This window comes from Eschscholzia californica, unplaced genomic scaffold, assembly GCF_041429995.1.
Source record: "Eschscholzia californica isolate CP2 unplaced genomic scaffold, dmEscCali1.0.p SCAF_3, whole genome shotgun sequence".
Lineage (NCBI taxonomy): Eukaryota > Viridiplantae > Streptophyta > Magnoliopsida > Ranunculales > Papaveraceae > Eschscholzia > Eschscholzia californica.
Window position 1 is genome coordinate 52,305,787 of NW_028238420.1, and position 16,295 is coordinate 52,322,081.

General features: G+C 36.3%; 1 protein-coding gene across 1 annotated transcript; it reads left to right on the forward strand.

Annotated features, from left to right (window-relative positions):
* Window positions 1-9,245: 9,245 nt before the first annotated feature.
* LOC147551688 (splicing factor U2af large subunit B-like) lies at window positions 9,246-16,123 on the forward strand. The gene is made up of 13 exons (XM_086669223.1): window positions 9,246-9,752; window positions 10,004-10,239; window positions 10,531-10,644; window positions 11,402-11,475; window positions 12,083-12,150; window positions 12,247-12,294; window positions 12,455-12,514; window positions 13,499-13,559; window positions 13,653-13,765; window positions 13,976-14,422; window positions 14,646-14,787; window positions 14,934-15,001; window positions 15,707-16,123. The coding sequence occupies exons 1-13, from the start codon at window positions 9,663-9,665 to the stop codon at window positions 15,842-15,844; spliced, it is 1,659 nt and encodes a 552-aa protein (XP_086525349.1). The 5' UTR covers window positions 9,246-9,662; the 3' UTR covers window positions 15,845-16,123.
* Window positions 16,124-16,295: the final 172 nt, after the last annotated feature.

A 16,295-nucleotide genomic window follows, 5' to 3' on the forward strand; every position in this document is an offset into this window, starting at 1 on the left:
AGCACACCAGGTAAGGAAACGAAAAGTGGGATATTTATTCTTTTTATGAAGATTATGGAGAAAAAATAGTGATTCTTATTTCCTTCAAAGATGTCCTAAGTAAGATATTACAAAAGTCTCATTGCTCATTTAAAAATATGCTTCCAGCTATAGCGAGTAAATGCAAACAAAATTGAGTTAATATTTTTGTTTGCATTTGCTCGCTATAGCTGGAAGCATATTTTTAAATGAGCAATGGGACTTTTGTAATATCTTACTTAGGACATCTTTGAAGGAAATAAGAATCACTATTTTTTCTCCATAATCTTCATAAAAAGAATAAATATCCCACTTTTCGTTTCCTTACCTGGTGTGCTCAAACGACAACTTTGGTCGTATTTTCGTGCAGATGTTTTACCTTTTTTTTTGTTGATACGAGCTTGATCAATTTTAGATTCAGAGGCTCTTCACAACCTATTGAACTTGATCACTTGGATTCAGAGGTTCAGAATTTAATTGCTTTAACTCAACCCTGCTTTTTGGGTCTTCTTTTTGTTGATATTTTTTGCTAATTTTTCTGTCTCCCTTTCTTAAGAGATTCTCTCATTCACACCACCAGGTGGACAAACCCTTTCTTTGGGTAGTCACTTTTTTCCTTGCTCTCTCTTTGTTTCTTTTTCCTTCTTTGTGGGAATACTATACATTAAGTTTTTTTGTTTGCCAATAGTGAGGAATTCATCGCCTTTTTTCCGTTGCATTTTCCCCCTTCTTTCTTCCTTTCTAATATGGAGATACACCAACACCCATTTTTCAATTTCCAATTAACCTTGGATGAAGTCTTTTCTAAAGTAGAAATACTTGTGATTCTCTTGTTCAACCCGTTCACGCATGTTTTAACTCGAAGGGAAATCTACTTGTGCAACCAAAGCATTTTCAGAGAAGAGAGAAAGTTACAACAACAAATTTTACAATGGATTTACACCTATAATGAGGGGCGGACCCACATAGGAACCCGTGGGGGCACGTGCATAAAGAATGGTGCTTGGCCATGTGGATAGAGGGAGAGGTTAACGTGTATGAGGCATGAGTTCGACTCTCCAAGCCTTTCTTTTTTGTGTTTTTAATTTTTATGGCTAATTTGTTTGTGGCCCCTAGCTTTCAATTCATCATCATTTGATCCTTGTATTTTCCCTTTATGACTGCATACTTTCAAATAAGTTCCTATATGGTTTTTTTTTACTTCGATTATTTTTCTCGTAAACTTTGTCGTACCTATTTTTCTCATATTATTATTATGTCTTCCTTTTCTATTTTATTTTTCCTACATATATATTATATTTCGAGTTATTTGCTTTTAACTTTGTCCGTTTTCTCTCTTTCTTCTTAATTTCTTTAGGGTTATTTCCCTAATGGCCCCCTACTTTGTGACCAGCTTCCTGCCTAGCCCCCTACTTTACAAGAAATGCCCATATGGCCCCCTCCCGTTATAACACCGTTACTCTCTCTCTTCCATTTCTTTTCTCTCTCCTCCAACATGTTTTCTCTCTCTGCCACCTCGTTAAAACCTGCCAACTCATCATCTTCTCCGGGAAGGTCGCCGACCGACCAATTTTCGGCCGGCGACCTTTAAACTTTTTTTTTTTCATCTCTCCTCTCTCTCTCTCTCTCTAAAAAAAAAAAAAAAAAAAAATTCACCTCCCTCTCTCTCTCTAAACTCCGGCAGACCTTCCAGATCTGCTCGGGCAGATGGTCTGTTCCGGCAGACCTTAAAGGTCCTCCGGCGAAGGGTAACCCCCTTCGTCGGAGTTTAGAGAGAGAGAGGGAGGTGAGAAAAAAAATTTTATTTTTTTTTAGAGAGAGAGAGAGGAGAGATGAATTTTTTTTTTTTTTTTAGGTTTAAAGGTCGCCGGCCGGAAAATTGGTCGGCCGGCGACCTTCCCGGAGAAGATGATAAGTTGGCAGGTTTTAACGAGGTGGCAGAGAGCGAAAACATGTTGGAGGAGAGAGAAAAGAAATGGAAGAGAGAGAGTAACGGTGTTATAACGGGAGGGGGCCATATGGGCATTTCTCGTAAAGTAGGGGGCTAGGCAGGAAGCTGGTCACAAAGTAGGGGGTCATTAGGGAAATAACCCATTTCTTTAAGAACGTAGAAAGTGGCAATCATTTTTCAACACAAGGACTCTCAATCTTTTAACATAAAATTCATACATTATTTTTTGTATAATGCATATGTATATAAGAATATTTATTTTTATTAAGACAATAGTTAATGCAACTAACATGTTAGCACTAGTCAAATAAGCTGAGAGTGTAGGTATAAGAGACATAATCAATTGGTCGAACATCATATCCAGATTTTTGCCAATTTAAAGTTGTTTTTTATAAATAAAAGTGCCCCAACTAAATAAAATTTCTGGGTCCGCCACTGCCTATAATGTTATTTGTTTCTTTACAACACCAAAGTTATTTCCGAAAACACCCTTACGAACAAAATGGAATTTAACCTAAAAAATCTGAAACATCTATTTCGGCCTCGTCTCTCCTTCTCTCCTCTATTTTGTCACTTCTCACCTGCACTTCATCTTTCTCTTTCTCTGTCTCTCTCGCCACTCGATCGTTCTTTTCAAGATACACCTTCAGGAACCAAAATGGAATTATCTCTTCTTCGTATGGTGTTTACCGAACCGCCAACAAAAGAGGATCCTTCCCGTCGTTGGCGAGAGAAGAAAGAGAGGAAAGAAAAGAAATCAAGAAGAAGAAGAAACTAAAAAGATAATAAAAAGTAAATTGGTCAGGGGCAAAAAAGGTTAAAATTGTCGGTCAACGACTTTTTGCTAGAAGATAAGGATGAGGTGGAGAGAGAGAGTTGAACTGTTGAAGTGAAAGTGAGAAGTGGTGAAATAAAGGGGAGAAAAAGAGATGAGGTAAAAATAGTTTTTTAGGTTTAATTCTATTTTGGTCTCTAAGGGGTTATAGAAAAGTTGAAATGTTTTTTACCCTTGGAACTTGATGGATATTAAACTAAATTAAAATTGGAATCAATTGCTTTTTGTTGAAGATAATGGTGGAAGATGAAACAAGAGAAGTTTTATGTTTTTATTATGCACTAAATTAAAATATTTAAGTCATAGTGTTATTCTCTTCATCAAAAAAAAAAAAAAAAAGTCATAGTGTTATTATATTAGTAGTTACTTATGTTATGGTCTTTAGAAAGTCAAGAGTTTTTTTGCATTTACTTAGAAGTAATTTAGTAGTAACTTGGGCATCTATAAATACCCAAGTTTGTAGTTTGTTTCAAGTAAGAAGTGAGAAAGAAAGTTAATAAAGTAAAGAGTTTTAGCCATCTCCGTCTTCTCTTGTCTAGTTTTATTTCCAACAAAGAGGTATCAGAGCAAGGTTAAAAAAAATTTAGTGAGAAAAAAATTGAGAGAAAAAAAAATTATGAGAAAAAGTTGTGTGAGAGATGGCAAGGAGTAGTAACAATATGGTACACTAATTCCTCGTTTCAATGGAGAGGATTATGATCATTGGAGCAACAATTTAAAAGTGTTGCTTAAATCGATGGATTTATGGACTTTTGTTGAGGAAGGTTCACCATTCCTGATAATGAAGCGGCTCTGACGATAGTCCAAAAAAAATTTGTTGAATGAAAACAGGAAAAAAGATAACAAAGCATTGTTCCATATTTATCAAGCAATTGAGAAGTCAGTCTATGAAAGAATTGCTAAAGCTGAAACTTCAAAGCAAGCATGGGAGATTATTAAAATTGCATGCAAAGGTGAGGAAAAGGTAAAAAAAAGGTACGTCTCCAAACATTGAGATCGGAATTTGAAAAATTAGAAATGAAGGAAAATAAAAATGTTTCTGATTATTTTACAAGAGTAAACTATGTCGTTAATCAAATGGCATCTAATGGAGAAATTTTGGAAAATGTAAGAATTGTTGAAAAACTTCTTCGTAGTTTACCACAAAAATTTGATTTTGTAGTGGTGGCTGATGGGTCATGAAAATGTCCCATCTGAGTCGTTTAATTTAGTCGAGTTAGTTCGTTTCGAGTCTTTATTATAATAAAATGGTTGATTTTCTTGATTAGGTGTGTTTTGTGGAGTTAGGTGTAAAAAACGGTTAAAAACGAGGAAAAGATGCATAAAGGGTATTTTGGTCATTTGGAGTCAAGGACAATCTGGTAATTTGGCCAAGGTCAGTGCGTGGTTGAAAAGTAGAGGTCGAGACGAGTCCGTAGGAGAAAACGGAAGTCAAATCGGAGTCCGGATGAGTGAACTAGGCAAAGTCAAAGTTGGGTCAAATGCTGTTGACTTGGTGGGATATTCTCGGTAGAATTCGGGCATACGGTATTGCGCCGGACACGTGGCGAAGTCTGGAGGCCATTGCATCTAAGTTGTGTATACCCGGGGAACAGCGAAGTGTGGCCATCGAGCACGATCCAGTGTAGCGCGTTTCAATTTAATCCAGTAGTCCCTTGCTCGCGTTTTAATCGCAGCCGTAACCTCCCGCGTCATCAAGATCCAACGGCTGCTGAGATTCTGCTCCATTTCTTATGATCCCGTGCAACCGAAGTCACTTAGCTCCCATGATCCCGAGCCCACATTTTAATCTTGGTCGTTCCCTGCCGCGTCATGAAGATCCGACGGTTACTGAGCGTCCTTCTCAATCTAATGCTTCCGTGTAAACCGTAGCAACTTAATCCGGTAGTCCCGTGGCCACGTTTTAATCGTGACCATTACCTTCCGTGTTTTGTAGATCGCATGGCTGCTGTGAGTCCCAGCCTTTATCACTTATCCCGTACACCCGAAGCTTGTTAAATTCATGCTCCTGGCCACGTGGCTCTCTATTGATAGTCCAGATCCGAGCGCTCCAAAATCTAACGGCTCCTGAACCGTCTCATCCGATTATCTTATACCCGGCTACATGCTAGCATCCGAAACATGACCAGCTAATCCCTTGAATTCCATAAATACCCCCAATTTATCATTTTTTTTACCATTTAACCCAACAAAAACCCTAACCCATCTATAAATAGCACCTTTCTCCTCCATTAAAACCTAGACTTGCAAACCCTCTCAATATCCCTTCTTCTCTATTCCCATACCACTTCTTCTTACCTAATCCCTCTTCTCTATTACCTATTTCTTTCTTTCTTCTCTACTATTAAATCCATCTTTTCCATTCTTCTTCTATCTTTCTCTACTACTTCTCTACCACTATTCTTTCTTCCATTAATAGTCTTCTCCTTCTTCCTTCCATATTCTTCTATCATCTTTACCCTCTTCATCTCTTCTTTCCAACTTCTTTCTAGATCTAATTTCTTCCTTCTCTTTCTTTTTTCTTATTTGGGTGGCAATAAAATAACTATTACTTGGATTTCTTGGAGTAAAATTCTTGAGCATAAATGGAGCAAATCTTGGATAAAATGGAGATACATGGGAATATGGATTTTGAACATTCTTGGTGATTTCTTTCCATTAATTTCTTAGTATTTTCATTTATTTTACAATGTCAATGAATGTTATTCTAGATTCCATGTATAGTTAATTTAGTCATCTAAGGTTGTAAATGAAACCCATTTTGGATCTTTATAATACTTGTTCTTGATTAATTAAATCCTTTGATGTGCTTTAATGTCTATTGATTGTTTATCTATATGGATTGGATTTTCTTTCCATTACTCATGCCTCATAATTAGATATTTCATACTTTCGTTAAATTGTTAGATGGAGTATGCTTTTTAGATGATGAATAATAGTTAAGTGATCCGAATCTTTATAAGGAAGACAATTAGAAATTAGTAATTATAAATTGTTTTATCTAGAATATCATCCGAAATCCAAATAGTTCATTATATTGGATCCCGAGTAAATACAAAAGAGATTTAAGTAATTAAGTGCTTGTTTTATAAAGTGAAATTATGTGGTGGATTTTATAACCTTAGATATCTTCTCCCTCTCTTAGATAGTTTAGTTAGTTTCATTTGTTTTCTTATTTCTTGCAAATCAAATCAAATTTATGAGTGGGGTGTGTGTGTGTGTTAGTCTAAGTTAGCTATTGACATTTTGATTATTGGGTTAAACCCGCATTCAATATCTGAAGTTACCTACCTATCTCTTGGGACGATACTCGATCTTATTATAACTACTATAACTTGACCCCGTATACTTGCGGGAATAGACCTATTTTTAGGCCCATCAGTGGCTATTGAAGAATCAAGAGACCTCTCTTCACTTTCTTTAGAAGATTTACAAGGAACTCTAAAAGCACATGAGTTTAGAATTAACCAAAGAAATCTTACTCTTCCCGATCAAGCTCTTAAAACCCAAATTTCAAATACGGGAGACCGTGGTTTTTACCGTGGTCGAGGTAAAAAATATCGAGGAAGAGGTTTTCGTGGTAGAGGAAGAGGTAATTTTTACTCAAACAACATTGATACTAAAGAAGTTACCGAAAATCAATATTATAATAGAGGTAGAGGTCGTGGTTATCAAAGAGGAAGAGGTAGAGGATATTTTGAATGTTATAATTGTCATAAACCTGGTCATACTGCTAAAGAATGTCGGTATAAACAAGATAACTATGATGAATCTGGTTTTATGCATGAAAATAATGATGATGCAAATGAAAAAGATCATCCAGAAACTTTGTTACTTGCATGTTATCATGATACTAATGTAACTGATAATGTTTGGTATTTGGACAGTGGAGCTAGTAAGCATATGACAGGTAACAAAAATTTATTCTCAAAATTAATTGAATCAGACAGTGGACAGATGAAAATTGGAGATGCTAGAAGCTATAAAATAAGAGGTATTGGTGAAATTTCTTTTCACACAAAATCTGGCAGTATTGAAAAAATGTCGGAAGTTTATTATGTTCCTAGCTTGAAAAATAATTTGCTTAGTATTGGTCATTTGTTAAGGAAAGGATATGATATCCAGTTTCATGACAATAATTGTTTCTTATCAAGAAAAGATCAACTTGTTGCAAAAATTGGAGTAACACCAAATAATATGTTTCCTCTTGAACTCCAAATTGCTAACAAGTCTTGTTTTTCAACTGTTCATAACAATGAAATTTGTAAGTTGTGGCATGATAGGTATGGACACCTGAACTAAGAAAGCTTGAAATTGTTAAAAGTGAAGCATATGGTTGATGGGTTGCCTTCGATTTATGAAACAAAAGAAGTGTGTGAGGTATGCCAACTCGGTAAGCAACATAAAGAACCATTTTCGGAAAAAATACTTGGAGAGCAAAAAAGCCATAGGAACTGGTACATTCAGATTTATGTGGTCCATTTCCGGAGTCTAATGGAGGTAACAAATATTTTATCTCTTTTGTCGATGATTTTTCAAGAAAAGTTTAGGTATATTTGATGGAAGAAAAATCTGAATCGTTCCAAGCTTTTAAAGAATTTAAAGCGGAGGTAGAAAAATTTTCTGGTTTACAAATCAAAATCTTAAGAACTGATAGGGGACGTGAGTGTCTTCCTATTGAAAAGTATTGCAAAGAATATGGTATAAGGCATGAGTTGATTGTACGATACACACCATAACAAAATGGTGCGAGTGAAAGGAAAAATCGTGCAATCGTGGAAATGGTAAGATGTATGTTTAAGAAAAATATTTGCAATAAGATTTATGGGCTGAAGCAGTTTCTTGTGCAGTTTATTTGATTAACATGTCTCCTACTAAAAACTTGAGAAATTGCACACCTCATGAAGCACGGTATGGAGTTAAGCCGAATGTGGGTCATTTGAGAATTTTTTTGTTGTGTTGCTTATGCACACATTCCAGATGCACTAAGAAAAAAATTGGATGACAAAATCAGATAAATGTATTTTTGTAGGCTATATATAGTGAGAGGAGCAAAGCCTATAAATTTTACAATCCAGAAACAAACAAAATAGTGATTAGTCGAGATGTTCGATTTGATGAAAGTGGTACTTTTGAATAAAAAAGTGAAGGTCCTAATTGGTCTATATTTGAAGATGAGAATGGTAGTGAAATCCCTTCATCTTCTAATATTCAAATAAATGATGATTCGTCTCAAAGTACACCGCCAAGGAAGACAAAGAGCTTGAGGGAAATTTATGACTCAACTAATCCTATCGATCCAAATAATGCTATATTTTTTGCTTTCTTTGCAGGTGAAGATCCAATTTCCCATGATGAAGCATCTAAAGAAAAAAAAGTGGCAAATAGTCATGGATGAAGAAATAAAATCAATTAAAAAAAATGAAACATGGGGGCTTACTGATTTGCCTCCAAACAAGAATTTAATTGGTGCAAAATGAGTCTATAAAACAAAGATGAATCGGGATGACTCTATCCACAAGTACAAGGCTAGGCTTGTAGCAAGGTTATAAACAAAAACAAGGAGAAGATTGTACTAAGGTCAAGTATGGCATGACAAAGTATCAATTGACAGATGTGTTCACAAAGCCTTTGAGTGGAGAAGCTTTCAAGAGAAATATTGCGAGTATGGGAGTTACAAGAAAATTTGATTTATGGGAGGCATTGATGGATATTAAACCAAATTAAAATTGGAATCAATTGCTTTTTGTTGAAGATAATGGTGGAAGGTGAAACAAGAGAAGTTTTATGCTTTTATTATGCACTAAATTAAAATATTTAAGTCATAGTATTATTACATGAGTAGTTACTTATGGTATGGTATTTAGAAAGTCAACAGTTTTTTTGCATTTACTTAAAACTAATTTAGTATTAACTTGGACATCTATAAATACCCAAGTTTGTAATTTGTTTCAAGTAAGAAGTGAGAAAGAAAGTTAATAGAGTAAAGAGTTTTAGCCATCTCTTTCTTCTCTTGTCTAGTTTTATTTCCAACAGAACTAAATCGAATTGTTGGACACCTATGAAGACCAAAACAATATAACTTAGAGACACATAAAGAAATGCAAGAGAATGAGATTTTGGAGGTGATTTATAGACTTTACTTAAGAGCTATTTACATAATTAGAAATGTAAGTGGAGGAACAATATAACTTATTTAGGAATATTCATATGTGAGTGACTGATGAATGTTTCATCGAGACTTGTATATCGTTGGATTGTGATGATGTCTAAAAATGACTTTAGGTTATCATTCAGGATAAAGAGATTGTTGCCTCTGAACTTCAAATTACTCTTCATGATTTTGGGACAAAACCTTCAAGAAACTTGGGAACCTTTCTGACGCGGTTTGAGACCTCTCCTTCACGGGAACATAAGAAGATAGTACAAACTACAAAGAGAGGGAGAGAAAGAAAAGTGAGATATAAGAGAAAAGAGAGAGGGGTCAAGAAAGAGATAGTCGTTGGAGTTAGTGTTGGTCCCTTTGCTGAAGTTAATTGTCGCCGAAGTTGATGGTGTTGGCAAAGAAGATGGATGAAGAATTGGAAGTGGTTGGTGTTTGGAAGAAACAACCTTAAACTTTGTATTTCTGTAAATTTCTTTATTTCCCCAAATCATCCGACAATTTGAACGAGGTAGGAAGCTGGGCACTTAGGTCATTTGACTATTTTCCCGTCGAGTAAACCGACTTTGGGCGGAAATATCTGTGCCGAAGGCTAAAATCCCTGTTTAAGGGTTTCATAAACATATCCGCAGAGGGGAACAAAAGGGAGAAAGTAGGGAAGCAAGAAGCAGCGAAAAACGAAAAGAAAGAAAAAGATGCCGGAAAACGGCGACGATTACAGCCCTTCTCGACGACGGGGTAGCCTTCATGGAAGTCCTGAAAATCACAGTGATTCCAAATCTCAGGTCCTTCTTCTTTCTTATTTGATTTAATCGCCTTTCTTATTTGATCTTCCATGATTATGTAATTTTCTGGAATTTTCAGTGATTTTCCAGAGTTTTTCCTACTAGATTCGGGGTATTGGCGAAGATTTTAGGTTCGGGAGGCAAAAAAATTGGGGAAAACAAATTGAGTGGAACGAACGAGTAAAAAGATCAAGTTTTTATGAATTTTTGGTTTTATTTCGATGGTTAAACTGATATTTTATTGATTGCAGCATGTTTCAAGTGATCATGAGAGGAAATCTTCGAAAAGCAGGGAGAGGCAAAGAGACAATGGAAGAGAAGGAGAAAGGGAAAGAAGCAAAGACAGAGATCGAGACAAGGATAAGGAACGAGATAGAGAGCGTAGACATCATCACAGAGACCGAGATGATGATCGGGGTGATAGGAGGGAGCGAGACAGAGACGAAGATGCTGATTATCGTCGGAGTCGGAGCCGTGATTATGAGAGGTGATAATCTCATGGATTTTCAATTTGAACATATTTGTTTGCACGTATAAAAGGCTCACTTGTCAGTGAACACCCAATGTTTAGAAGTTCATTGTAGTGTTCTATACTTCTCTAACAGATGAATGTGATGTACATTTGTATACTTCGGACCTTTCAAGTTCCTAGCACACTTGTTACTCAGAAGTTTTGTTCCTAGTTGATTTTTCTGTAGATTGAAATATTGAATCTGTTCTTTTCTAACTTAGACCTTTTATATGATAACTCACTTCTTGATTTCATGCTGCTTGTTAGGCGTAGAGATTACGACAGAGACAGAGAGAGGCGACACAGACGTAGATCTCGATCGCGCTCAGGAGGTCGATCATCTCATAGGTCAAGATCTCGTTCTCGATCACGATCAAAAAGGTAAACTGTTCCGTAACTCACTTTTTTGTATCCAGCCGATCAAATGAGACTGTTATGGTACTTGTACTTCCAAACTGTTGCATGTCAGCATGTATTGGTAGTGCATAATTTGTTTTGGTTCTCTTGCATCTCTTGCATTTGAAGGTTTCCTTGGTTATTTAGATTCATTTTTGTATGGAGAACATGGTATCCAATTAAACACTGAACTATGTAGCCAACAATATGTCTTTGCATAAATGCCTGTTTTGTTGCATTTATGAAAGATGCATGTGGAAGCTGAATATAATTGTTGGGTGCTAATTATAGAGGGTTGTGCAGTTGTTGTCGTCGAGTGCTAATTATATAATTATGCATCTTTTAGTCTTTATCTTTTTCTAAGATGTTGTTTGCAAGTTGCAAGTTCGTGTATGGTTTAGGCAATGACTTCTAAGAATACATCCTTATGGAATCTCTTCTGTTTTCTTATGTTGGAGTGGATATTGTAGTGGCATTATGTTTTCTGTTTCAAGTCAATGAGTAATGAATGTCTTTGAACGGGTGTCTTATGATAAATAACTATGAGATGGATAATGTAACTTTTTTCCCTAAGAGACACATTTCTAAACATTATCGCATGCCCATTTTGGTTATAGAATCCACTTGAGGAAGAAGGGTACATTTGTCTCCGTGCTTCTGTTCTATGTGGTTGCCCATTCTGGCGAGAAAATCTGTGTCTTTGTTCCTGATATGATGTTACTTACAATTTTTTTATTGACAGCAAACGTATTAGTGGATTTGACATGGCGCCTCCTGCATCTGCAATGCTAGCTGCTGGTGTTACTGCTGCTCCAGGTATGTGTACATCAGATGCCTACCTATCTAATTCTGATTTTCTGGCTGTCATTTCTTCTGTGTTTAGTTTGGTTTCAGATTGCATGGTGTAAATTGGGTAAGCCCTATCCGTTGTTACCATTTCATTTGCGGTTTTAACTAAGCTTAAATATCCGACTTGCTGAATTGTTTTTATTTCTTTTCTTTGGTCAATTAATTCTTAATCTGAAAGCCTCTTTTGGTTGTTTTCTTGTTTTTGGTGGTTGTTTCCATTTTTTGTCTATATGTTCTTGTAAGAAGGCAACCTTGGGCTACTTGTCCCACTGCTGTGAGCCGACCACTGTAGATTTTATGTACAAGGAGGAATCAGTGCAACCGGTTTGTTCTTCTTCAACCGGCCAACTGTAGCTTTTTTTGGTAGTCTTGCGAATATTCCTTCCAGCCTTCAAAATGATATAGTATATTCTTTTCATATCTGTAATAATATCCTTAAAAGAAGCTACACATGCTTAGATGAATGAGCATACACGAGTAAAAAGGCTGGATGTCGTTCTTCATACTTGATTAATTGAATAATACCAGCATAATTTTTTTATGTGCCCTCATTTTACTTAATTACCTTTTGCAGGTCAAATGTCTGCAACCACTCCAATTCCCGGAATGTTTCCGAACATGTTAAATTTAACATCTGGACAGGTATTCAATCTATTTCTTCGTTTCTTTCTCCTGTTAGTTGTATGCACATATTTTCTATTGGTTATTCGAGTTTGATCATATGTTTTGGTTCATCAGCCATTCCCGACGCTTCCCATCATGCCAGTTCAGGCGATGACTCAGCAGGTTAGGTGGATCAAACCCTATGCTAAGAATTCTTTCAGGCCTTTATTTGTTATATGCGTGTGTGTGTATATATATATATATATATATATATATATATATATATATATATATCTGTGTGTGTCTGTATATTTATATATCTGACATTGTTTTTAAATGTTAGGCTACACGACATGCTCGGCGGGTCTATGTTGGTGGCCTTTCTCCTACAGCCAACGAACAGGTTTTCCATCCCATGTTCTTTCTTACCCTGGAAAGCTTTTTTTTGCTCTTATCCATGTAGAAAAGTTTGCACATAGCAAATTAATATCTTAAATATTTAATATTTCTGGATATGACATGTTCATGTTAGTTATACATTGTTTTAATATCTTCCGGACAATGTACTATTAGATGGGCCTGAGGTGACTGGTAAGCTATATTTATCGTCAATGTCTGTTCCCATCAATTGCCTGAGTCCATGTTTTAAGTGTCAGCAGGATTATTTGATTTAACTCAACCCAACTTTCTATTATTCTATTGTTAAGATGAACTATGGTGTTGCAAATCACGTTTAACTTGTGGAATCTGGATGGCCAAGTTGATCCATCACCGGTAATTACAATATTGAATTACATCAGGTTTATGAGGCTCGTTTGTAAACCTGGAAAATTTTTGTAGTAAATAGTAAAACTTGGCAGGAAGAACAATTATTCGTAGAGCTTAACTCTTTGATTCTAATTATTGTGTGCAAGTCCTGGAATAGGACTTCAAATGAATATACATAGTTTCACCACAACATCTTACGTGACTAGTCTGTTTTATTTGGTAACATCAGCCATTGATGCTGGTGTCGACAAGGACTTGATAGTTCGCCAGCTTGTGTTTTTAAAAGTTTAAGATGGATTAGGTTTAGCTTAAAAGTTCAAACTTTATTCATCAATTGGATTACACTAACAAAAACAGAACTTGAAAGAAAAAATAGTTTTGCTTTGGTTGCTAAGATTGGGTTGTTCTATTACTTCACGAGTTCATACGTGAAACCCGGTAGCCCTTATTGATTTATGTTTGTGATGGGTTTCTGTATTTTTTTCTGGAACTATTTTACCTTTTCTACTTAACCCTATCTGTTACAATCCTGATTATGTTACTTTGCCTCTATCTGATATGTTTTCAATCTTATATTTTGACTTTGTTGTCAACTAACTTCACATATGCTATGTTGCAGTCTGTGGCAACCTTTTTCAGTCAGGTTATGTCAGCAATTGGTGGAAATACTGCCGGCCCAGGTCTGTGATGTTTTTCCCCTGTTGGCTTATTTATGAACTTCTTCTCACTTGCTCAGAGGATTATTTGTTCACTTATTGCATTTCATTATCCAGGGGATTCTGTTGTTAACGTATATATTAACCATGATAAGAAGTTCGCTTTTGTGGAGATGAGGTCTGTTGAGGAGGCCAGTAATGCAATGGCCTTGGATGGCATCATTTTTGAGGTCAGTTGCCACTTTTTATCTTTGCATGTAGCTTATACTTTCCCTTCTATGGAAATGAAGGATGAATACTTCTATTATTTTCAAGCTGGAAGTCTCGAACATTAAGCTGAATATGATTAGCTAGCTGCAACTTCATTCATCTTTCTACGTTGCTTTTGCTTCTATCCATCACTTGATGATTGATGTGATTTGTGCTCAATTTTCATTCAGGGTGGACCAGTGAAAGTGAGGAGGCCCACTGATTATAATCCTTCTCTTGCTGCTGCACTCGGCCCAAGTCAACCCAACCCATATTTGAACCTAGCAGCTGTGGGGTTGACACCAGGTTCTGCTGGTGGACTCGAGGGTCCTGATCGAATCTTTGTTGGTGGGCTTCCTTACTACTTCACAGAATCACAGATAAGGGAGCTGCTAGAATCTTTTGGTCCCCTTCGAGGTTTTGATCTGGTCAAGGACAGGGAAACTGGAAACTCAAAAGGCTATGCCTTCTGCGTCTACCAGGATCTTGCAGTAACTGACATTGCTTGTGCTGCTCTGAACGGAATAAAAATGGGAGATAAGACACTTACTGTGAGGCGAGCAAACCAGGGTGCTTCCCAGCCAAAACCTGAGCAGGAAAATGTCTTAATGCAGGCACAGCAACAAGTGGCATTGCAGGTTAGGAATTCTTATATGATATACTCATTCATATATATACATATATTTTTCTTTCCCTTTACAATTCATTGATAATAGTATGATCAGCGTTATGGGAATTGTTGCATTTTGCATAACTCTTTCTAAAAATAATAAAGTGTTCTGACTTCTGAAACTTGTAAGTGGTTCCAGTAGTTTTTCAATGCTTTTCCTGCTATATAATTCACTGTCATCTCCATTGCAGAGGCTCTTATTCCAAGCTGGAGCAGGTGCCCTTCCTACCAAAGTTGTATGCCTGACTGAGGTGGTTACTGCAGATGAACTAAAAGATGACGATGAATACGAAGATATACTAGAAGATATGAGAGGAGAAGGTGGAAAATATGGTAAATATCTTACTTAAACTGTAATTCATCTACTACAACACATCGACTGCACATTGTTTCTTCATTTTGTTAGTTGTATCATTTGGCTCGGTTGATTTCAGTCTTTCACATTGTTGTGCCTGAGATTTTCCTAAACTATTGTGTAGGTACACTGACGAATATTATAATCCCTCGTCCAAATCCGAATGGTGAACCATCTCCTGGGGTTGGAAAGGTTAGTACAAAACTCAAGTTCTATTTCTTTTTTCATTTCCTTTCGAGTATGAAGGAAAAGTTGCTAATAAAAGGCCTTCTCTTATCAATATATGTGTACTCACTTCCTGCTTAAGGCTACTGCAGATTAGTTTTGTCTTGGGAAGGGTTTTCATGTTTTAGGTTAAGAAAAACCACATTTTCTTGGTACGAAATTGACAATGCGCCTCAGATAATACAATGTATGGTCATTCAAGGGATGCTTTTTTATTGCGGTTATTTTTCCTAAACGTGTAAACCATCCTCGTACTACATTTTAGCCTTATCAAATGCTTGCTTCAATTTTAACAATGAAGCATCTGTTGTACTTTAAAACACAACCAAATTTAGATAAGTAAGATCAACTACTGAGGTGATAGTAGATTTGATTAACTTTGAGTTTAGCTTAGGGCTTAGGAGATGAAGACTTCGAAATCCTTTATGGGGGTCGATACATGAAGAAAAAAGTCAGTTGCTTGTTTGGAAATATTTGATAGGATTAGAAGTTCAGAATGCACTGAATTCTGTAGAAGATCAGATTATGAGCATATCAAGTGTATTTGGTTCAAGTCATCCCCCCTTTCTGTTACGATGTTTCTCTTGTTTAACATGTCGTGGTCATTTTTTTTCTTGGAATGAAGTTTATCGAAGTCATTATTTCAAACTAATTCCTGTCTTTCTCCCATAGGTTTTCTTGGAGTACACTGATGTGGATGGAGCAAGCAAAGCCCGATCAATGCTGAACGGAAGGAAATTTGGCGGAAATCAAGTTTTGGCTGTCTTCTATCCAGAGAACAAATTCTCTGAGGGGGTTTATGATGCGTAGTTAACATCATAACAACTATCACCTCATCCGGCCATGACCACTCAAGTTCTCTTCGTCCTCACCACAAGCTGATATTTTTGTCAGTCGAGTTGGTTAAGCAGCTTCCAGTGTTTAGTTAAAACCCTAAAGATTCACCTTCTAGTACTTGTTGCTCATATACTCTTGTAATTGGTGAAAATTATGTCCAAGATATTTATTTTGGTTTGCCTTTTTTTTTTCTTATTAGGAGTCTGCCTTGTATGAAGGATTTTCACTTGAAGGTTGTTTTCTTAGTCTAAATTATCATGTAAAAGTAGGATTAAATACTACTACCCTTTTTCTCATTTTCTTATGTGCTTTGGCTCTGGTTGAAGTTGTGTCTCGTCTAAGCGATCGTGTGTCAAAAAGGTGAGTTGGTAATATATCAAGGGGCAAATAGGAACTAAGTCTAATATTTGATCAATGGAAAGAA